The sequence below is a fragment of the Oncorhynchus gorbuscha genome, linkage group LG04 (genome assembly GCF_021184085.1).
Source record: "Oncorhynchus gorbuscha isolate QuinsamMale2020 ecotype Even-year linkage group LG04, OgorEven_v1.0, whole genome shotgun sequence".
Lineage (NCBI taxonomy): Eukaryota > Metazoa > Chordata > Actinopteri > Salmoniformes > Salmonidae > Oncorhynchus > Oncorhynchus gorbuscha.
In genome coordinates, this window is record NC_060176.1 from 66,769,375 (window position 1) to 66,794,621 (window position 25,247).

Consider the following 25,247-nt stretch of genomic DNA (forward strand, 5'->3'; position numbering starts at 1 on the left):
GCTTTAGACTTTAGTCACTGTTTTCTGATGTCATTGGTGAATGGGAGACATACCACAGGAGAAGAGTAAACAACTTGATAAAAATACATTTGTAAATCACAATTTCCAGCACTATGCTAATAAGCCTTCTAAACCCAGAGACCAGGATGGAGATTAAAATGGATTAAATAAACATTTTCCTCAGAAGTCTACACACAATACCCCATTATGACAAATTGGAAACAGGTTTTTAGAAATGTTTGCAAATGTATAAATAAATACAATTTCAACTGAAATACCTTATTAACATAAGTATTCAGACCCTTTGCTATGAGCCACGAAATTAAGCTCAGGTGCATCCTGTTTCCATTGATCATCCTTGAGGTGTTTCTACAACTTAATTGGAGTCTACCTGTGGTGAATTCAATTGATTGGACATGATTTGGAAAGGCACACAACTGTCTATACAAGGTCCCACAGTTGACAGTGCATGTCAGAGCAAAAACCAAGCCATGAGGTCGAAGGAAATGTCTGTAGAGCTCCGAGACAGGATTGTGTCGAGGCACAGATCTGGGGAAGGGTAGCAAAATATTTTTTCAGCATTGAAGGTCCCCAAGAACACAGTGGCCTCTATCATTCTTAAATGGAAGAGGTTTGGAACCACCAAAACTCTTCCCAGAGCTGGCCGCTCGGCCAAACTGAGAAATCGGGGGAGAAGGGCCTTGGTCAGGGAGGTGACCAAGAACCCAAAGGTCACTCTGACAGAGCTCTATAGTTCCTCTGTGAAGATGGGAGAACCTTGTGTGTGTGTGTGTGTGTACATCTCTTGTTCTTAATGAGTTTTGTCCACTCTAATGGAGTGCACAAATTAATGGAGGCTATTGATCTGTTTCTATGATATGAGTCACACCCACTCTCCTGACATAATACCCTACCTACATTGTTTCTCTCTTTTTCATTAAACTGAATACGACATTTACACACACAGACACACCACAAACACACAGACACACACACAGCTGTACAGTAGTGACTGACATTTTATGTTTTTCTGAGGCTCATAAATCTCTTTTGGTGATTTGCTGAGGACACAAGTCAGACCACGGCTCTCTCAGCATTGGCCCAGACAGGTAAAGACAGAGGAGACACACACTGTGTAAAACACAGACCTACACAGAGACACTGTCCTATTGTAGATGCCTCCGTACATCATCTGCTCAAGAACTTGTGTCCTCGTTAAGAAGCATGACCTCTAATTTGATGGATTAGATAGATCCAACTACACAGCTAACAAGTGTGATTGACACACACACACGGAACGCTGCCTGTCCCACTCAACACATTTTATCAGCAGCTCCAGTGCCATTTCCATAGCAGCGGAGAGAGTGTTGCTAAGGCAACCCACACATACGTACATTCTGGTGTGGGTTCTTAGATGGCGTCTATGTGTCGGTGCAACAGATTCATGGTGACGTCAGCACTCAGATCCTTTGAGATCTCCTAGTCTGCAGGCTATTCTTCTTTGCTACAGTCTAGTAGGCTATATCTTGTTACCCATTAAAAGGAACTGGTGTTAAAGAAAGCCATTTGTATGTGTGTCTTATGCGTGTGTGTGTAAGCCATGGTCTTGTACTCACAGGTGTCTGATTTGAGCATGCTGTTGCTGCGGAAGTACTGAGGGTTCTCGATAACGGGGATCTTGGTCATGCCGATGATGACTGCGTCTAGGCCCATCTCAGAGGAGGACGGAGTGTTACTGCCATTGGACACGTGGTGGAGAGGAGAAGCCGAGTCGTCATCATTACTGATCACCGATGACGCACCTGAGAGAGAGGAGAGAGCGAGAGGAAAGAGCAGGGAGAGAGGAGAGCGCGAGAGGAGAGAGAGAGCAGGGAGAGAGGAGAGAGCGAGAGGAGAGGGAGAGCAGGGAGAGAGGAGAGAGCGAGAGGAGAGAGAGAGCAGGGAGAGAGGAGAGAGAGAGCAGGGAGAGAGGAGAATGGAATTAAAAGGAAGAGGAAGAGAGAAAAAGAAATGAGAACAGAAGAGATGAGAACAGAATAGAAGAGAAGAGATTAGAATGGAATAGAAGAGATGAGAACAGATGAGAAGGGGAGAAGATGAGAACAGAAGAGAAGAGGAGAGAAGAGAAAAGATGAGAACAGAAGAGGAGAGATGAGAACAGAAGAGGAGAGATGAGAACAGAAGAGGAGAGATGAGAACAGAAGAGGAGAGATGAGAACAGAAGAGGAGAGATGAGAACAGAAGAGGAAAGATGAGAACAGAAGAGGAGAGATGAGAACAGAAGAGGAGAGATGAGAACAGAAGAGGAGAGATGAGAACAGAAGAGGAGTGATGAGAACAGAAGAGAGTTGAGAACAGAAGAGGAGTGATGAGAACAGAAGAGGAGAGATGATAACAGAAGAGATGATAACAGAAGAGATGATAACAGAAGAGGAGAGATGAGAACAGAAGAGGAGAGATGAGAACAGAAGAAGAGATGAGAACAGAAGAGGAGAGATGAGAACAGAAGAGGAGAGATGAGAACAGAAGAGGAGAGATGAGAACAGAAGAGGAGTGATGAGAACAGAAGAGGAGTGATGAGAACAGAAGAGGAGTGATGAGAACAGAAGAGGAGTGATGAGAACAGAAGAGGAGAGATGATAACAGAAGAGGAGAGATGATAACAGAAGAGGAGTGATGAGAACAGAAGAGGAGTGATGAGAACAGAAGAGGAGAGATGATAACAGAAGAGGAGTGATGAGAACAGAAGAGGAGTGATGAGAACAGAAGAGGAGAGATGATAACAGAAGAGGAGTGATGAGAACAGAAGAGGAGTGATGAGAACAGAAGAGGAGAGATGAGAACAGAAGAGGAGTGATGAGAACAGAAGAGGAGAGATGAGAACAGAAGAGGAGAGATGAGAACAGAAGAGGAGTGATGAGAACAGAAGAGGAGAGATGAGAACAGAAGAGGAGAGATGAGAACAGAAGAGGAGAGATGAGAACAGAAGAGGAGAGATGAGAACAGAAGAGGAGTGATGAGAACAGAAGAGGAGAGATGAGAACAGAAGAGGAGAGATGAGAACAGAAGAGGAGAGATGAGAACAGAAGAGGAGAGATGAGAACAGAAGAGGAGTGATGAGAACAGAAGAGGAGTGATGAGAACAGAAGAGGAGTGATGAGTAGGGGAAAATAAATAAGAGTCAAAGAGAATGGGAGAAGAGATGAGAACAGAATGGGAGAAGAGATGAGAACAGAATGGGAGAAGAGATGAGAACAGAATGGGAGAAGAGATGAGAACAGAAGAGAAATGAGAAAGAGATGAGAACAGAAGAGAAGAGAAAAGATAAGAGGAGATGAGCAGAAGAGAAGGGCAGAAGTGGTGTTTGAGGAAAATTAAAGTGGAAGAATGAATTTTTTTTTAAATGGAAGAGGAGGCATGTTTTTGTTTTTACAAAAAGTATGAGGCTCAATTCCATACCAATCACCACATCCTTCCTTGTCCATGAGTTTCTGAGATATGAGGTATCACCGATCACATTATCATCATGATATTATTAAACTCCCTAACCTATAAGACACTATATCCGTCCGTAGATGTGCATGTCCAAACCCATATCCAAAGTACGTAATATGGGTATAACTGCATTTTATATGCAATATTACCACAAGTAATACTCAAATATTGTTAAATGCAGTATGTTTGAGTACATTTTTGTTCATGTCAAGGATTGCCTCTTTCTCATCTGTCCCACGAACAGAAATGTGGCCTTTAAACTGGTGGAAGATAGGAAACAAACTCTCCAAAATGCCATTCAATTGTCTCCCCTCAGGGCTAATGAATGTACAATAGTAGTCTAGGTCATGATGAGAAAGAATGTGTTGATACAGTACTTTGTGAATACGGAGAGAATGACGTATCATTTATCTGTGGACCAAATTTTGTTTCTTCTCTGGTTTACAGTTCTATCCCAAAATAAACAATTCATATTTTATTCTCATACACACAGTCTCAATCTCTAAACACACACACCACAGTGTTGTTTTGGAGCAGTAGAGGAATAGCAGTGGTGCATTCCTAAGCAGGAGGAGGCAACGGAACAGGACTGAGAGACAAAGAGGGATTGTCTCTCAGTAGGCTTATAAGATTGTGTGTGTGCGTGCGTGCGTATGTGACAGTGTGGGTGGATGCTGCCATTTATGCACACTGATCACCAGATTGTGGTGAAACATGAATAATGGGGTCAAAGCACATCTGCCCAAACTAGCTCCCATGACCTCTACTCTCTGTGACCTCCAGCATTGTGTTGAAAGGAAGCAACACAATCCCTGACAAATGACTACAAGACTCATGAAAAGTATTGTTGTGACCCTTACAAGGCTAGTTAAAATCTCCCCCAAGAGGGTTAACCCTAGTGGAGCAATGGTTGGCAGGTTAACAATTGGAATAATTACCTAGTGGTATGATTGACCTTATTTCTTGTTGTCTAGGGCCTGGAGTGTTTTCCTCACCAGGAAAACCTATATGGGGGTCCTAGTTCATGACAAATGGTGAGGCTTGCCTCCTGGCGGTTTGATAATCCATCTAAACTTTACAATCTCAAGACATCGGACCTCTTTTCGTCCAGTCCTGCTCTGCTTTCCTCTGTGGTGGCTACCGTCCGTGGAGTTTCAAACGGTGCACTGACGGTAGAGCTTTACAGGGGAGCTCTTTGATTCTCCACTGATAATGTGTTGAGTGGTTTCACCACAAACAGGCTTCTCTCTCCCCCATGGGTGCTCAAATGATGTGCCACCATTACGCCTCCTCCACCTCCTCTGGAGGAACCATTACGCAGCCGCATTGTACAGGAGTGGCGTCACTGCAATGCATTGTGGATAGCAGAGAGGCATCCATCTTGCATCTGACTGGAGACATATATGTATGGATTTTCTCTAACTGAGAGCAGTGATCCTGCAAGAATGGCTGGTGTAATCAGGTTGACCCGCAGTGTAGACAGCCTGGTAGACAACAGACAGTTAGGTGATGTACTGTATATGACTTATGACTTGTATATGATTTATTTCACACACACCACATCCTAAGCAGGTTATTGCTGTAAGCGTGTGTGTCGGGGGGACTCATCATTAGTGGTGAGGTCTAGGGCCAGATCGTTATAAACCCTATTTAGCCTGTAGGAGGGAAGGGGAGGGGTAGGGGGCACGAACAGGTCGGTGGGCCACGGGGTCATAAGTGGGGTCAGGTCCTGACCTAACACACTTTAACAGACAGAGCTGCTCTAATGCAGGGGTGGGCTGGGGGGCGGAGACTCTGTTACTATATTGATCTCCTCTGGCTCGCTAAGCGCTCCTCCTTAAGACAGACTGACTGACGGACGGACAGACGGACGGACATGTATTGGATATGGGATTAGAGGGCTGCTGGGGTTATGGACATATGGAGTGTATTAAACGGCTTAAAAGGACATTGTGCCTGTCAGTGTCATTAAAACGAGGTGATGATCTCTTAAAACACGGTGAGGAAATCAAATAAGATTTTATTTGCCACATGTGCCAAATACAAGGGGTGTAGAATTGACTGTGAAACGCTTGCTTACGAGCCCTTCCCAACGAAAAAATGATTTACACAATAGAGGAATAAAATGCAAGAATGGAGCTATATACAGGAAGTAGCAGTACCAGATCACTGTGCAGGGAACTATATACAGGAAGTAGCAGTACCAGATCACTGTGCAGGGAGCTATATACAGGGAATAGCACTACCAGATCACTGTGCAGGGAGCTATATACAGGGAGTAGCAGTACCAGATCACTGTGCAGGGAGCTATATACAGGGAGTAGCAGTACCAGATCACTGTGCAGGGAGCTATATACAGGGAGTAGCAGTACCAGATCACTGTGCAGGGAACTATATACAGGGAATAGCACTACCAGATCACTGTGCAGGGAACTATATACAGGAAGTAGCAGTACCAGATCACTGTTCAGGGAGAGTAGCAGTACCAGATCACTGTGCAGGGAGCTATATACAGGGAATAGCACTACCAGATCACTGTGCAGGGAGCTATATACAGGGAATAGCACTACCAGATCACTGTGCAGGGAGCTATATACAGGGAGTAGCAGTACCAGGTCACTGTGCAGGGAGCTATATACAGGGAGTAGCAGTACCAGACCACTGTGCAGGGAGCTATATACAGGGAGTAGCAGTACCAGATCACTGTGCAGGGAGCTATATACAGGGAGTAGCAGTACCAGATCACTGTGCAGGGAGCTATATACAGGGAATAGCACTACCAGATCACTGTGCAGGGAACTATATACAGGAAGTAGCAGTACCAGATCACTGTGCAGGGAGCTATATACAGGGAATAGCACTACCAGATCACTGTGCAGGGAGCTATATACAGGGAGTAGCAGTACCAGATCACTGTGCAGGGAGCTACAGTGGGGAGAACAAGTATTTGATACACTGCCAATTTTGCAGGTTTTCCCACTTACAAAGCATGTAGAGGTCTGTAATTTTTATCATAGGTACACTTCAACTGTGAGAGACGGAATCTAAAACAAAAATCCAGAAGATCACATTGATAATTTTTAAGTAATTAATTTGCATTTTATTGCATGACATAAGTATTTGATCACCTACCAACCAGTAAGAATTCCGGCACTCACATACCTGTTAGTTTTTCTTTAAGAAGCCCTCCTGTTCTCCACTCATTACCTGTATTAACTGCACCTGTTTGAACTCGTTTCCTGTATAAAATACACCTCTCCACACACTCAATCAAACAGACTCCAACCTCTCCACAATGGCCAAGACCAGAGAGCTGTGTAAGGACATCAGGGATAAAATTGTAGACCTGCACAAGGCTGGGATGGGCTACAGGACAATAGGCAAGCAGCTTGGTGAGAAGGCAACATCTGTTGGCGCAATTATTAAAAAATGGAAGAAGTTCAAGATGACGGTCAATCACCTTCGGTCTGGGACTCCATGCAAGATCTCACCTCGTGGGGCATCAATGATCATGAGGAAGGTGAGGGATCAGCCCAGAACTACATGGCAGGACCTGGTCAATGACCTGAAGAGAGCTGGGACCACAGTCTCAAAGAAAACTATTAGTAACACACTACGCTGTCATGGATTAAAATCCTGCAGCGCACACAAGGTCCCCCTGCTCAAGCCAGCGCATGTCCAGGCCCATCTGAAGTTTGCCGATGACAATCTGGATGATCCAGAGGAAGAATGGGAGGACGTCATGTGGTCTGATGAGACACAAATAGAGCTTTTTGGTCTGAACTCCACTCGGCGTGTTTGGAGGAAGAAGGATGAGTACAACCCCAAGAACACCATCCCAACCGTGAAGCATGGAGGTGGAAACATCATTTTTTGGGGATGCTTTTCTGCAAAGGGGATGACTGCACCGTATTGAGGGGAGGATGGATGGGGCCATGTATCGCGAGATCTTGGCCAACAACCTCCTTCCCTCAGTAAGAGCATTGAAGATCGGTCGTGGCTGGGTCTTCCAGCATGACAACGACCCGAAACACACAGCTAGGGCAACTAAGGAGTGGCTCCGTAAGAAGCATCTCAAGGTCCTGGAGTGGCCTAGCCAGTCTCCAGACCTGAACCCAATAGAACATCTTTGGAGGGAGCTGAAAGTCCGTATTGCCCAGCTACAGTCCCGAAACCTGAAGGATCTGGAGAAGGTCTGTATGGAGGAGTGGGCTAAAATCCCTGCTACAGTGTGTGCAAACCTGGTCAAGAACTACAAGAAACGTATGATCTCTGTATTTGGAAAAAAAGGTTTCTGTACCAAATATTAAGTTCTGCTTTTCTGATGTATCAAATACTTATGTCATGCAATAAAATGCAAATTAATTACTTAAAAATAATACAATGTGAGAGATTCTGTCTCTCACAGTTGAGGTGTACCTATGATAAAAAATTACAGACCTCTACATGCTTTGTAAGTAGGAAAACCTGCAAAATCAGCAGTGTATCAAATAGTTGTTCTCCCCACTGTATATACAGGGAGTAGCACTACCAGATCACTGTGCAGGGAGCTAGGGTGTACCAGTACCAGATCACTGTGCAGGGAGCTAGGGTGTACCAGTACCAGATCACTGTGCAGGGAGCTAGGGTGTACCAGTACCAGATCACTGTGCAGGGAGCTAGGGTGTACCAGTACCAGATCACTGTGCAGGGAGCTAGGGTGTACCAGTACCAGATCACTGTGCAGGGAGCTAGGGTGTACCAGTACCAGATCACTGTGCAGGGAGCTAGGGTGTACCAGTACCAGATCACTGTGCAGGGAGCTAGGGTGTACCAGTACCAGATCACTGTGCAGGGAGCTAGGGTGTACCAGTACCAGATTACTGTGCAGGGAGCTAGGGTGTACCAGTACCAGATCACTGTGCAGGGAGCTAGGGTGTACCAGTACCAGATTACTGTGCAGGGAGCTAGGGTGTACCAGTACCAGATCACTGTGCAGGGAGCTAGGGTGTACCAGTACCAGATTACTGTGCAGGGAGCTAGGGTGTACCAGTACCAGATCACTGTGCAGGGAGCTAGGGTGTACCAGTACCAGATTACTGTGCAGGGAGCTAGGGTGTACCAGTACCAGATCACTGTGCAGGGAGCTAGGGTGTACCAGTACCAGATTACTGTGCAGGGAGCTAGGGTGTACCAGTACCAGATCACTGTGCAGGGAGCTAGGGTGTACCAGTACCAGATTACTGTGCAGGGAGCTAGGGTGTACCAGTACCAGATCACTGTGCAGGGAGCTAGGGTGTACCAGTACCAGATCACTGTGCAGGGAGCTAGGGTGTACCAGTACCAGATCACTGTGCAGGGAGCTAGGGTGTACCAGTACCAGATCACTGTGCAGGGAGCTAGGGTGTACCAGTACCAGATCACTGTGCAGGGAGCTAGGGTGTACCAGTACCAGATCACTGTGCAGGGAGCTAGGGTGTACCAGTACCAGATCACTGTGCAGGGAGCTAGGGTGTACCAGTACCAGATCACTGTGCAGGGAGCTAGGGTGTACCAGTACCAGATCACTGTGCAGGGAGCTAGGGTGTACCAGTACCAGATCACTGTGCAGGGAGCTAGGGTGTACCAGTACCAGATCACTGTGCAGGGAGCTAGGGTGTACCAGTACCAGATCACTGTGCAGGGAGCTAGGGTGTACCAGACCAGATCACTGTGCAGGGAGCTAGGGTGTACCAGTACCAGATCACTACCAGTACCAGATCACTGGGAGCTAGGGTGTACCAGTACCAGATCACTGTGCAGGGAGCTAGGGTGTACCAGTACCAGATTACTGTGCAGGGAGCTAGGGTGTACAAGTACCAGATCACTGTGCAGGGAGCTAGGGTGTACCAGTACCAGATCACTGTGCAGGGAGCTAGGGTGTACCAGTACCAGATCACTGTGCAGGGAGCTAGGGTGTACCAGTACCAGATCACTGTGCAGGGAGCTAGGGTGTACCAGTACCAGATCACTGTGCAGGGAGCTAGGGTGTACCAGTACCAGATCACTGTGCAGGGAGCTAGGGTGTACCAGTACCAGATCACTGTGCAGGGAGCTAGGGTGTACCAGTACCAGATTACTGTGCAGGGAGCTAGGGTGTACCAGTACCAGATCACTGTGCAGGGAGCTAGGGTGTACAAGTACCAGATCACTGTGCAGGGAGCTAGGGTGTACCAGTACCAGATCACTGTGCAGGGAGCTAGGGTGTACCAGTACCAGATTACTGTGCAGGGAGCTAGGGTGTACCAGTACCAGATCACTGTGCAGGGAGCTAGGGTGTACCAGTACCAGATTACTGTGCAGGGAGCTAGGGTGTACCAGTACCAGATCACTGTGCAGGGAGCTAGGGTGTACCAGTACCAGATTACTGTGCAGGGAGCTAGGGTGTACCAGTACCAGATTACTGTGCAGGGGTATGAGGTATTTGAGATAGATATGTTCACGAAGGCAGGAGGAACAATGTGTTTCTCGTCCACTTATTACACTCTCAGTGCTAACTGGCAGTGATGACCGTTAAAGTGTCCTGTCATCCCTCTGGCCCTAAGAGCCTCCCCTACCCCCACGCCTGCCCCCTTGCCCTCCAGCAGGGTAACCGGAGCATATTGCTCTCTAAACGCACCTCTAACCTCGCTGAAAACATGAAGTGATGTATTGATCTCACAGACACAGAGAAAAGGAGGGATGGCGGCATAGGAACAGAGAGAAAAATGTGTGGAGGAATGAGAGTAGAGGTGAAGAGAAAGGAAGGTTATGAGCAGGGAGAGATGGGGGTGGAGGAATGAGAGTAGAGGTGAAGAGAAAGGAAGGTTATGAGCAGGGAGAGATGGGGGTGGAGGAGATGAGGGGTCGATGGACAGATGAATGAATTGAACAGGGGAGAGAGAAGGAATGAAGACTAATGGAGATGGAAGGAAGGATACAATTTCATTTACACTGCAATTTAAAGGCAGGCTCTGAATCCAGCCCTCACTACCTGACAGAACAGGACCTAGCCACAGTCTGCAGCATATCAGATTCCTAACTGACCTCCCCCTCCATGTAAAAATATAGATTTTCTCTGTCTCTCTCTCACTCTCTTTCTCTCTGTCAGTGCTTTTCTATTTTTAATAAACAAACCACATTCAACTTTTCATGTGACACCAGGGAGACTGGCTCACCTCCTCCCACTTAAAACATGTGAAGGTGACGAGACGAAAGGAGAGGGGGAATAATGAGAAGCAAACAGAAAGAGAGACAGACAAAGAGCATACATCGTTTCTCCTTACACTATTATCCGTCCATTGTTTGTCTTGGGAATTAAAGGCTGTGTGTGGTGGTGCACTCCGCAGGTTCCATGATTCCTCATGTTGAATGGCAACTTTAATACACACATAGAAGTGGATGGATTACATTTTGACAGTCTATTGAGGGCATTGAATGCCCCACCATTTCAGAAAGTGTGTGTGTGTGTGTGTGTGTGTGTGTGTGTGTGTGTGTGTGTGTGTGTGTGTGTGTGTGTGTGTGTGTGTGTGTGTGTGTGTGTGTGTGTGTGTGTGTGTGTGTGTGTGTGTGTGTGTGTGTGTGTGTGTGTGTGTGTGTGTGTGTGTGTGATGTCCCTGCATTGCTCAGGGTCAGTGTGTGATCAGAATGTGTGGATGAGCTTCTACAAAAACAGAACTCACTCACACACACTCTGTAGAGGGGGAGGACGGACAGAGAGGGAGGACACTGGAGAAAAATGCATTCACTTAAATTATAAGGATGTACAATGTGTTCCAATAGTTTTATTGTCTATGAGTCAGCCTCAATATAACTCAATATGACGTAAGACACTACAGCAATCAATGCCATCATTTACAGCACAACAACCACATAACACACTTACAAGAGGCTCTTGGCCCTGGATATTCCAGCAAGTATAAAAACACATTTTATACTGCATATCGGAGTGTACACACATATTCCAGTAAAAAAAAACATTTCAAGATGCACTTCAAGTTTAATAAATGTTAGTTAATACAGTGTTAGAATGACTATCTAATTTATTTTCCAAAAATATAGCACTTAAATATGTACAAATATGTGCAATACATGTTGATATATTGTATGTACTGGTAAAAGAAGGTTAATGGTTTATGAAAACCTGTCTTTTGTTTTGCTATGGAAGTGTAATGGTGTGTAACTGTATTTCATGGAAGTTGTATGATAAGTGTCTCAACAGTGACCCTGTAACATCCTCAATGAAATACTCTCCATACATCAAACCTGACTTCCATTAACACTGTGTGTTTTACACTTTTATGTCTAATGAAAGTATTATGGGTGCTGAGATGTAGGCTGTTGGTATGGTATGTTTTAGTTCATGTGTTAGCATGTGGAGATATGTATAGAATATACAGTATGCATGGCTAGGTGCCCCTACTGGACCTATAGCTCAGTGTACTGCTCAACCATCAAACTGTGTTTACATGATACCTGCTAGTTCTCTCGCTCGCTCTCTCTCTCTCTCGCTCTCTCTCTCTCTCTCTCTCTCCCTCGATCTCTGTCTCCCTCGTCTCTCTGTCTCTCTCTCTCTCTCTCTGTCTCTCTTTGTCTCTCTCTCGCTCTCTCTCTGTGTCTCTCTCTCTCTCTCTGTGTCTCTCTTTGTCTCTCTCTCGCGCTCTCTCTCTCTCTCGCTCTCTCTCTCTCTGTGTCTCTCTGTGTCTCTCTCTCGCTCTCTGTCTCTCTCTCTCGCTCTGTCTCTCTCTCGCTCTCTCTCTCTCTCTCGCTCTGTCTCTCGCGTTGTCTCTCTCGCTCTCTCTCTGTGTCTGTCTCTCTCTCTGTCTCTCTCTGTCTCTCTCTCTGTCTGTCTCTCTCTCTCTCTCTCTCTTGCTCTCGTTGGTGCATGCTGGGAATTGTATGAGCGAGTGTGAGTGGTGTCTGATTAAGGTTTTTTTTTTCAGTGGTAGAATTAGGTTTATTGTAGTTCTTGTTGGAATTGCCTTGGTTTTGGTGGGGATGGCGACCCAGATGGGGATGCTGTCCCTGACACCTGTTCAGGTGTGTTACTGAAGCCACTGTCACTGTGGAGGAGTTTCTGGTCGCCGTAGGAAAGAAGGTAGGCTATCAAAATGTGGCTTATGCATCCCGGATGAATAAAGCGGTGGAGGTTTTTCTTAAAGAAGAGTGTCTGGTTGATCGTATGGTTGAGCATGGTGTACTTCTTAAAGAAGAGTGTCTGGTTGATCGTATGGTTGAGCATGGTGTACTTCTTAAAGAAGAGTGTCTGGTTGATCGGATGGTTGAGCATGGTGTACTTCTTAAAGAAGAGTGTCTTGTAGATCGTATGGTTGAGCATGGTGTACTTCTTAAAGAAGAGTGTCTGGTTGATCGTATGGTTGAGCATGGTGTACTTCTTAAAGAAGAGTGTCTGGTTGATCGTATGGTTGAGCATGGTGTACTTCTTAAAGAAGAGTGTCTGGTTGATCGTATGGTTGAGCATGGTGTACTTCTTAAAGAAGAGTGTCTTGTTGATCGTATGGTTGAGCATGGTGTACTTCTTAAAGAAGAGTGTCTGGTTGATCGGATGGTTGAGCATGGTGTACTTCTTAAAGAAGAGTGTCTGGTTGATCGTATGGTTGAGCATGGTGTACTTCTTAAAGAAGAGTGTCTGGTTGATCGTATGGTTGAGCATGGTGTACTTCTTAAAGAAGAGTGTCTGGTTGATCGTATGGTTGAGCATGGTGTACTTCTTAAAGAAGAGTGTCTTGTTGATCGGATGGTTGAAGGTATAAACATAAACATAAAGGTATGTTTATTCAAGTTACGCCACTTTTTTCTCCGTCAACAAGAGTAACGATTTCGAACGTAACACTGTTTATTCCCAATGAGCTATTGGAGCGTGAGCCATTGCGGTTTGAGAAGTTTGCAAGTTCAATTAAAATTGTCCCGCTGGGTTGCAAACACCCGGCTCTGAAACAGGTTATGTCGTTTCGGCGACAAGTGTTTATGTATTTGGACTCAACCGAGGCAGACTTTCGTTTGAAGTCAAGTATGACAACATATTGTATATGGCTTATGCTAGTATGAGTAGTCAACAGTGTTTTGAGTGTGGGGATGTTGGCCATAAGCAACATGCATGCCCGAAAAGGGAGAAGGTGGAGGGAGGGACGCAGGTGGTCCTCGTAACGCCTGGGCCCACTGATGTAGGGAGAGGTGGGCCAACTGAGGGGCAGCCACAAGCACCTGTTGTTGAGGGTACTGAGTTGCATCTTGTACCAGAGGAGAACATAACGTTTGATGTGCAGCAGGAAAAATATTGTTTTAGGAAGTAAGGATGGAACTGGGGAGCCATTTCCCAAGACTGGTGAGGAGATACCCAGTGCGAGTGATGGGGTACAGGAGGGGGTTCAGGTGGAGTCTGCCAGGTAGTGAAGGAGATGTCCATTACGAGTAATGGGGTACAGGAGGGGGTTCAGGTGGAGTCTGCCAGGTAGTGAAGGAGATGTCCATTACGAGTAATGGGGTACAGGAGGGGGTTCAGGTGGAGTCTGCCAGGTAGTGAAGGAGATGTCCATTACGAGTAATGGGGTACAGGAGGGGGTTCAGGTGGAGTCTGCCAGGTAGTGAAGGAGATGTCCATTACGAGTAATGGGGTACAGGAGGGGGTTCAGGTGGAGTCTGCCAGGTAGTGAAGGAGATGTCCATTACGAGTAATGGGGTACAGGAGGGGGTTCAGGTGGAGTCTGCCAGGTAGTGAAGGAGATGTCCATTACGAGTAATGGGGCACAGGAGGGTTCAGGAGGACTAGTCTCCCAGGTAGTGGAGGAGATGCCCGGTATGAGTGATGGGGTGCAAGTGGGGAGTGTTGAGAGGGATGTGGCAGAGGTGAGTCAGGGGTCTGTGGCCTCAGTTGAGGAGGATCAGGAGAAGGATATGGGTTTGAGTATTAGAAGTAATAAAACAGAAAAGGCTTAATGTCATTTTTTTTTCTACAGGCGATACATAGTGATGAGGTTAATGAGGTTGACGGGGGTATGTGTTGGGAGGGGCAGCAGTCATGGTACTAATTTCAGTGCTGGGGTGGCCATCTTGTTTTCCTCAGGCTTAGGGGTGACTGTGAGATCTACAACAGAGATTGTCAAGGGTCGGGTTTTATTGGTTAAGGTGGATGTTGTGTTTTTTATTTTTTATTTTTTAATGCTCCTAATGAGCATTTCCATATTTGATCAAATAAAGGAAACCTTAAGACAGTGTGACCAAGAGGGGTGTATGGTTTTAGGGGGGACTGGAACTGTACAGTGGATTTTACTGTTGATTGCACTGCTGAAGAACCTCACCTGCGGTCACAAATTTGCCTGTCTGGTCTATTAACTGAGTTTGAGCTTTCTGATGTGTGGAGAGTAAGAAATGCAAAAGTTAGGCAGTACACATGGCTAAAAGTTAATGAAGGTCGTGTCAGTGCAGCAAGGTTATACATGTTGTATGTATCTGAGCACCTGTAGCTCCTGTAGGTTTTTCTGATCACAATATTGTCACTGTTGATATTCAGTAGAGGTCGACCGATTAATTGGCATGGCCGATTAATTAGGGCCAATTTCAAGTTTTCATCATAATCGGTAATCGCCATTTTTGGACGCCGATTACATTGCAATCCACGAGGAGACTACGTAGCAGGCTGACCACATGTTACGCGAGTGCAGCAAGGAGCCAAGGTAAGTTGCTAGTGAGCAATAAATTTATCTTATAAAAACAATCAATCTTCACATAATCACTAGTTAACGACACATGGTTGATATTACTAGGTTAACTAGCTTGTCCTGCCTTGCATATAATCAATGAGCTGCCTGTTAATTTATCATCGATTCACAGCCTACTTCGCCAAACAGGTGATGATTTAACAAAATCCTATTCGTGAAAAAAGCACAATCGTTGCACGAATGTACCTAACCATAAACATCAATGCCTTTCTTAAAGTCAATATTTTTTTAAACCTGCATATTTAGTTAAAATAAATTAGTGTTAGCAGGCAATATTAACTAGGGAAATTGTGTCACTTCTCTTGTGTTCATTGCACGCAGAGTCAGGATATATGCAACAGTTTGGGCTGCCTGGCTCATTGCGAACTAATTTGCCAGAATTTTACATAATTATGACATAACATTGAAGGTTGTGCAATGTAACAATATTTAGACTGAGGGTTGCCACCCATTCGATAAAATACGGAACGGTTTCGTATTTCACTGAAAGAATAAACCTTTAGTTTTCGAAATGATAGTTTCTGGATTTGATCATATTAATGACCTAAGGCTCGTATTTCTGTGTTTATTGTAATTAATTCTATGAATTGATATTTGATAGAGCAGACTGACTGTGCGGTGGTAGGCAGCAGCGGGCTCGTAAGCATTCATTCAAACTTTACTGTGTTTGCCAGCAGCTCTTAGCAAGCCTATCAAGCCTGTCAACTACTGAGATTAGGCTGACAATACTAAAGTGCCCATTAGAACATCCAATAGTCAAAGGTATATGAAATGCAAATGGTATAGAGAGAAATAGTCAACACTTCATAATTCCTATAATAACTACAACCTAAAACTTCTTAAGTGGGAATATTGAAGAACTGTTAATATTGAAACACCAGCTTTCATATGTTCTGAGCAAAGAAATTAAACATGAGCTTTTTTACATGGCACATATTGCAATTTTACTATCTTCTCCAACACTGTGTTTTTGCATTATTTAAATCAAATTGAGCATGTTTCATTATTTATTTGAGACTAAATATATTTTATTTGTGTATAATATTAATTTAAAATAAAAGTGTTCATTGTTCATTCAGTACTGTTGTAATTGTCATTATTACAAATATATATATATATATATATATATATATATATATATATATATATATATATCAGTGGGGCAAAAAAAGTATTTAGTCAGCCACCAATTGTGCAAGTTCTCCCACTTAAAAAGATGAGAGGCCTGTAATTTTCATCATAGGTACACTTCAACTATGACAGACAAAATGAGGAAAATTATTCCTGAAAATCACATAGTAGGATTTTTAATGAATTTATTTGCAATTTATGGTGGAAAATAAGTATTTGGTCACCTACAAACAAGCAAGATTTCTGGCTCTCACAGACCTGTAACTTCTTCTTTAAGAGGCTCCTCTGTCCTCCACTCGTTACCTGTACAAATGGCACCTGTTTGAACTTGTTATCAGTATAAAAGACACCTGTCCACTACCTCAAACAGTCACACTCCAAACTCCACTATGGTCAAGACAAAAGAGCTGTCAAAGGACACCAGAAACAAAATTGTAGACCTGCACCAGGCTGGGAAGACAGAATCTGCAATAGGCAAGCAGCTTGGTTTGAAGAAATCAACTGTGGGAGCAATTATTAGGAAATGGAAGACATACAAGACCACTGATCATCTCCCTCGATCTGGGGCTCCACGCAAGATCTCACCCCATGGGGTCAAAATGATCACAAAAATCCCAGAACCACACGGGGGGACCTAGTGAATGACCTGCAGAGAGCTGGGACCAAAGTAACAAAGCCTACCATCAGTAACACACTCCGCCGCCAGGGACTCAAATTCTGCAGTGCCAGACGTGTCCCCCTGCTTAAACCAGTACATGTCCAGGCCCGTCTGAAGTTTGCTAGAGAGCATTTAGATGATCCAGAAGAAGATTGGGAGAATGTCATATGGTCAGATGAAACAAAAATATAACTTTTTGGTAAAAACTAAACTCGTCGTGTTTGGAGGACAAAGAATGCTGAGTTGCATCCAAAGAACACCATACCTACTGTGAAGCATGGGGGTGGAAACATCATGTGGGTCAGAGGTTTACATACACTAACTTGACTGTGCCTTTAAACAGCTTGGAAAATTCCAGAAAATTATGTCATGGCTTTAGAAGCTTCTGATAGACTAAACCCAGTGCCTCTTTGCTTGACATCATGGGAAGATCAAAAGAAATCAGCCAAGACCTCAGAAAAAAATGGAGACCTCCACAAGTCTACTTCATCCTTCGGAGCAATTTCCAAATGCCTGAAGGTACCACGTTCATCTGTACAAACAATAGTACGCAAGTATAAACACCATGGGACCACACAGCCGTCATATCGCTCAGGAAGGAGAAGCATTCTGTCTCCTAGAGATGAACGTACTTTGGTGTGAAAAGTGAAAATCAATCCCAGAACAACAGCAAAGAACCTTGTGAAGATGCTGGAGGAAACAGGTACAAAAGTATCTATATCCACAGTAAAACGAGTCCTATATTGACATAACCTGAAAGGCCGCTCAGCAAGAAAGAAGCCACTGCTCCAAAACCGCCATAAAATAGCCAGACTACGGTTTGCAACTGCACAAGCGGACAAAGATCATACTTTTTGGAGAAATGTCCTCTGGTCTGATGAAATAAAAATAGAACTGTTTGGCCATAATGACCATTGTTACGGTTGGAGGAAAAAGGGGGAAGTTTCTAAGCCGAAGAACACCATCCCAACCGTGAAGCACGGGGTTGGCAGCATCATGTTGTGGGGATGCTTTGCTGCAGGAGGGACTGGTGCACTTCACAAAATAGATGGCGTCATGAGGAAGCAAAATTATGTGGATATATTGAAGCAACATCTCAAGACATCAGTCAGGAAGTTAAAGCTTGGTCGCAAATGGTCTTCCAAATGGACAATGACACCAAGCATACTTCCAAAGTTGTGGCAAAATGGCTTAAGGAAAACAAAGTCAAAGTATTGGAGTGGCCATCACAAAGCCCTGACCTCAATCCTATAGAAAATGTCTGGACAGAAGTGAAAAAGCGTGTGCCAGCAAGGAGGCCTTTCAAACCCGACTCAGTTACACCAGCTCTGTCAGGAGGAATGGGTCAAAATTCACCCAACTTATTGTGGGAAGCTTTTGGAAGGATCCCCAAAATATTTGACCCAAGTTAAACAATTTAAAGGCAAATTTACCAAATTCTAATTGAGTGTATGTAAACTTCTGACCCACTGGGAATGTGATGAAATAAATAAAACCTGAAATAAATCATTCTCTCTACTATTATTCTGACATTTCACATTCTTAAAATAAAGTGGTGATCCTAACTGACCTAAGACAGTGAATTTTTCCTAGGATTAAGTGTCAGGATTTGTGAAAAACTGAGTTTAAATGTATTTGGCTAAGGTGTATGTAAACTTCCCACTGATATATATATTAGTAAAAATCGTCAGATTAATCATTTTTGTCTTTTTTTGGTCCTCCAATAATCGGTATCGGCGTTGAAAAATCATAATCGGCCAACCTCTACTAGTTGGTACTCTGGGAGAGGTTTTCTCTTCTCAACTGTTTATATTGGGGCCAAAGTACAGGTTTAGTTGAAGGGGGGTAGTTCTCTTACTTAACTCTGTGTCAGGGGCAGCTAAATGTGCCATTTGGAAGACACAAAAGAACAGTATTCGGTGACGGGTCTGTGGACGTGGTGGGCATGCTGGAGGAGATGTTGGCAGCGAGACAGAGGGTTGAGTTTGCCTATTACAAACTGGTTAATAACATTGGGCTGTTATGAGCATATGGGGTATTGGTTGTTGTGTTTAGTTACTGTGGAGGAAGATTTGGTGTTGTGTTTTTAATTGATGTTTATTAACCATGTTTTTGTTAGTTTGAGTGTTTATTGTGTAATGGGTTCCAGCTCTCTGTCTCTCTGTGTGTGTTTGGGACTCCATTTCTCCTAGCGCCCAACCACCTCCAGTGGAACGTTATGAAATAACACAAAGCCTGAAGGAAAACACAAACAAAATAAATGAAATGAGCAGCAACATAAATGACATCATAATCATGACAGTGATCAAAATATTAAAACAAATCATGTGTGATCAGAAATGATACATTCAATGCATACCTAATTGTAAAACATCCCCCAAAAGTAGAAAGTAGGTCCCAGTTGCTGGTAGACATCAGTGCTTAGTAGAGTTAGTGGGATCAACAGCTCTGAGTGGTGGGTTAAGGTCGCTTAGTGAATTAGTCCTTCAGTGCAGAGGCAGGTGGAAAGATACAGTATATATACAGTACCATTCAATAGTTTGGACACACCTACTCATTCAAGGGTTTTTCTTTATTTGGACTATTATTTTATACATTGTAGAATAATAGTGAAGACATCAAAACTATGAAATAACACATATGGAATCATATAGTAACCAAAAAAAGTGTTAAACAAATCTATATATATTTTATATTTGTGATTCTTCAATGTATCCACCGGTTGCCTTGATGACATCTTTGCACACTCTTGGCATTCTCTCACCCAGCTTCATGAGGTAGTCACCTGGAATGCCGTTCAATTAACAGGTGTGCCTTGTTAGAAGTTAATTTGTGGAATATCTTTCCTTAATGCGTTTGAGCCAATCAGTTGTGTTGTGACATGGTAGGGGTGGTATACAGAAGATAACCTTATTTGTTAAAATACCACATTACGGCAAAAACAGCTCAAATAAGCAAAGAGAAACAACAGTCATTACTTTAAGACATGAAGGTCAGTCAAACCGGAAAATGTCAATAACTTTGAGAGTTTCTTCAAGTGCAGTCGCAAAAACCATCGAGCACTATGATAAAGCTGGCTCTCATGAGGACCGCCACAGGAAAGGAAGACCCAGAGTTACCTCTGCTACAGAGGATAAGTTCATTAGACTTAACTGCACCTCAGATAGGAGCCCAAATAAATGCTTCAAAGAGTTCAGGTAACAAACACATCTCAACATCAACTGTTCAGAGGAGACTGCAGGAATCAGGCCTTCATTGTTCGAATTGCTACAAAGAAACCACTACTTAAGGACACCAGTAATAAGAAGAGACTTCCTTGGGCCAAGAAACACGAGCAATGGGCATTAGACCGGTGGAAATCTGTCCGTTGGTCTGATGAGTCCAAATTTGAGATTTTTGGTTCCAACAGCTGTGTCTTTGTGAGACACAGAGTAGATGAACAGATGATCTCTGCGTGTGTGGTTCCTACCGTGAAGCATGGAGTAGGAAGGTGTGATGGTGTGGGGGTGCTTTGCTGGTGACACTGTCTGTGATTTATTTAGAATTCAAGGCACACTTAACCAGCATGGCTACCACAGCATTCTGCAGCGATACTCTATCTCATCTGGTTTGCGCTTAGTGGGACTATCATTGGTTTTTCAACAGGACAATGACCCAAAACAAACCTCCAGGCTGCGCAAGGGCTATCTGATCAAGAAGGAGAGTGATGGAGTGTTGCATCAGGTGACTTAGCCTCCACAATCACCTGACCTCAACCCATTTGAGATGTTTTGGGATAAGTTGGACCGCAGAGTGAAGGAAAAGCAGCCAACAAGTGCACAGCATATGTGGGAACTCCTTCAAGACTGTTGGAAAAGCATTCCTCATAAAGCTGAGTAGGCCGTCATTGTAAATAAGAATTTGTTCATAACTGACTTGCCTAGTTAAATAAAGGTAAAAATAATAATAATTTAAAGCTGGATCAGGGAATCCCAAGCTGTCATCAAGGCAAAGGGTGGCTACTTTGAAGAATGTCAAATATAAAATATACACTTTTTTGGTTACTACATGAATCCATATGTGTTATTTAATAGTTTGTAATGTCTTCACTATTGTTCTACAATGTAGAAAATAAAGAAAAGTCCTTGAATAAATAGGTGTGTCCAAAATTTTGACTGGTACAGTAGATAGATATATATATATATATATTTAGGAAGGGTGTAAATTAATGTGAATGTTAAAGGTTTTACAGCGCGGAGCTAAACAGTCCTATAAGCATGGTGTAAGTATTCGATGCAATTTAGAGACATACACGTTCAGGTAGTTACAAACACATCCAAACCGGTCTTCACTGGGTCTTTTCTTACAGGATTTCATCTTTCTAAAGAACGCTTTGTCTTTTCAGCTCATGAACGGACGGGCAAAGTGACAGTATTAAACAACAATAAAAACATAAACAAATTAATTTAAACTTCCAAAGTCACCTTTAACTGTTTTCCCTCTCACCGAGGCTTAACCACGAAATTCGCAAAAAACAACACATCATTCTTCTCAGACTTTTATGGCTGACACACAACAGGTTCCCCCTGGCTTGTTATTGGAGATGAATCGAAGTGGCAGAACGGGAGCAGCCAGATGATTATTATTATCCATCTGCCTGGGGGTGGAGGAGTGGAGGAGTGGAGGGCAAGGAGCTGGCTAAAAAACCATACCCTCATTGCCATCAGGTTGACAACTGGAATAGTAAGGAGCGATTTGAATGTTTTTTGTTCCTTGTGTCGAAACCATCAACTGTCTTAGAAGAGCAGCTGCTCCACAATCACACAAACATGTTACACAACCTAAGTGCCCTAGTGGCTCACGGCAGCCCCATCAAAATCTTTGGAACATCATTCTCTGGCCACGGCCCTTCCTTGCCAACTCACCACACCTGTATCCATCTCCACTGATCGTGTGTGTGTGTGTCCTGTGTGTGTGTGTCCTGTGTGCGTGTCCTGTGTGTGTGTCCTGTGTGTGTGTGTGTGTCCTGTGTGTGTGTGCGTGCGTGATGGTGATTCACTCTTTAAGCTTGGCCAGCGATAATGGTTCATATTTGGAGCAAGGCTGGTGATGACATGCGTATCCATGGCAACAGCATGCAGTGGGCTACTGGAGCCGTCCCCCTCCTGTGTCATATTGCAGTCCTCCTGAAAACTACTCAATGCCACTCAGCATTGCTTGACGCAACTCAATAACATCCAATAGAACTCAACACTACTCCACACAACTTAGAAACACTGGACCCTGATCAACACAACTCAACAACACTGAATACTTTGATACTCATCAACACAAATTAGTATTTCAGTCAATTGGTAGACATCTGTCCCAGTTAACACTAATTTACTACTTAGTATTCAATAGTACCTTCACTGAAAGCTACTATCACAGGGGCTGAGTCACTGGCTTACTGGGGCTCTCTCATGCCGTCCCTGGAGGGGGTGCGTCACCTGAGTGGGTTGATTCACTGTTGTGGTCATCCTGTCTGGGTTGGCGCCCCCCCCCCTTGGGTTGTGCCGTGGCGGAGATCTTTGTGGGCTATACTCAGCCTTGTCTCAGGATGGTAAGTTGGTGGTTGAAGATATAGTGGTGTGGGGGCTGTGCTTTGGCAAAGTGGGTGGAGTTATATCCTTCCTGTTTGGCCCTGTCCGGGGGTGTCCTCGGATGGGGCCACAGTGTCTCCTGACCCCTCCTGTCTCAGCCTCCAGTATTTATGCTGCAGTAGTTTGTGTCGGGGGGCTAGGGTCAGTTTGTTATATCTGGAGTACTTCTCCTGTCCTATTCGGTGTCCTGTGTGAATCTAAGTGTGCGTTCTCTAATTCTCTCCTTCTTTCTTTCTCTCTCTCGGAGGACCTGAGCCCTAGGACCATGCCCCAGGACTACCTGACATGATGACTCCTTGCTGTCCCCAGTCCACCTGGCCATGCTGCTGCTCCAGTTTCAACTGTTCTGCCTTACTATTATTTGACCATGCTGGTCATTTATGAACATTTGAACATCTTGGCCATGTTCTGTTATAATCTCCACCCGGCACAGCCAGAAGAGGACTGGCCACCCCACATATGCTCTCTCTAATTCTCTCTTTCTTTCTCTCTCTCGGAGGACCTGAGCCCTAGGACCGTGCCCCAGGACTACCTGACATGATGACTCCTTGCTGTCCCCAGTCCACCTGTCTGTGCTGCTGCTCCAGTTTCAACTGTTCTGCCTTATTATTATTCGACCATGCTGGTCATTTATGAACATCTTGGCCATGTTCTGTTATAATCTCCACCCGGCACAGCCAGAAGAGGACTGGCCACCCCACATAGCCTGGTTCCTCTCTAGGTTTCTTCCTAGGTTTTGGCCTTTCTAGGGAGTTTTTCCTAGCCACCGTGCTTCTACACCTGCATTGCTTGCTGTTTGGGGTTTTAGGCTGGGTTTCTGTACAGCACTTTGAGATATCAGCTGATGTACGAAGGGCTATATAAATACATTTGATTTGATTTGATACTAATTGCAGCTGATTTCTCCTCACTAGGGAACACTCAGTACTAGAACACCACACACACACACACACACACACACCTCCCTCTGACTGAGCGCTTGAGCAGTGCTGCTGACCTGAGTGATGGGAAGGCCCAAGACTCGATAGACCTGAGAGAGGCATCTGCTTCAGACAGACATGCCTGAGATCAATCGATCAATGAAGCTCTATCTGCTGTAGTGCAGTTTCCAATAGCAAAGCCCAGCGCGCTGTATAGAGCTGTGACTGCACAGACACGTTGTGGTGGTGAATTGGAGGTGGAAAGAGGAGTACCTCAGAGCAGCATGACACACAGCCGTTCGATAAATACTAACTAATTAACATGGACTGAATTACAGGACATTTACAATGCTGAAACTGATCAACGTCCAAGATAAAAGCAATGATGCAAAGAGAATAGGGGTGAGCCTAGGGCTGTTGTGGTGACCGTATTACCGCCACACCGGCTGTCACGAGTCAGTCAAATTCCACGTGACCGTTTAGTCACGGTAATTAGGCTTCTCCAAGCTCTGATGCTGCTGATGGTCATTAGTAGACTACCAAACTTGCTAACTGCCTGGTACTCAGCACACTATTGTCCCTCTAATCACTCTGACATCAATGCAAATGTCATCGAAAATCTAATCAAACACTTCATGAGAGCCCATGAGCTCATGTTGTGCAACATTTCTATAGGCTATACAATTGTGCGAGAACACAGAGTGATGACCTCTACCAAAAAGAGGAGGTTCCCATCAGCTTTCTGTAGACTATGACTACTATATTTATTTCTTAACTTTCCTAATATTAAGCACATTGTTTATCTTTACAACAGGAGTATAGCCTACCTGGCTGGCATGAAAATGAACCACGGGAAAAGCGTCCTCCATTCGTTATTTAAGTGCATAGATGACATGTATTTTTTCCTGCTGCCCCTGTTTGGATACAGGTGCATGATAATGGTCCATTCTAAATCAAAACAAATTTCACACATATATTATTTAGTTTTTGTAAAGACAAGATTAAATCAAGAATAGTCTGATTGTGTGACAATATTATCCTATCACTCGAGAGTTACATATCAACACAGATTCATAGTCACACACCTCATGTAGTCTAGCCAATACGCCTATATGTTTTGATAAGGTTTGAATCACAACTAAAGTGGCCAAATAACTTATTAAAATGAAGGACATTAATCCGATTTACAAGGGCTTTAGAGCCTATCTGGCATACATAAGCAGTGCATGAGTTTCAAGTTTTTTAATCTATCGGCCCCAGCCGCGAACTCAGGCTCTGTGTGTAGTAAACCGACCCTCTCTGCCCAGTCATCGCCATTTTACCTGTTGTTGTTAGAGCTGATTAGCTGTTGTTATCTCACCTGTTGTTTTCTAAGTTAGCTCTACAAATCAACACCTGTGATTACTTTATGCCTCGCTGTATGTCTCTCTCATATGTCAATATGCCTTGTATAGTGTTGTTTAGGTTAGTTATCATTGTTTTAGTTTACAATGGAGCCCCTAGTTCCACTCATTATACCTCTGATACCTCCTTTGTCCCTCCTCCCACACATGCGGTGACCTCACCCATTATAACCAGCTTATCCAGAGACACAACCTCTCTTATCATCACTCAGTGCCTGGGCTTACCTCCGCTGTACCCGCACCCCACCATAATGTCTGCACATTATGCCCTGAATCTATTCTAC

At 44.2% G+C, this 25,247-nt stretch overlaps 1 protein-coding gene across 2 annotated transcripts in view; it reads right to left on the reverse strand.

Annotated features, from left to right (window-relative positions):
• The window catches only part of LOC124034546 (BDNF/NT-3 growth factors receptor-like), a 58,953-nt gene that overhangs the window by 15,357 nt on the left and 18,349 nt on the right, over window positions 1-25,247 (reverse strand). For both annotated transcript variants that reach the window (XM_046347884.1, XM_046347883.1), the window contains exon 13: window positions 1,617-1,802. In XM_046347884.1, the coding sequence (XP_046203840.1) occupies window positions 1,617-1,802 (186 nt within the window). The remainder of the gene's footprint in view (window positions 1-1,616; window positions 1,803-25,247) is intronic.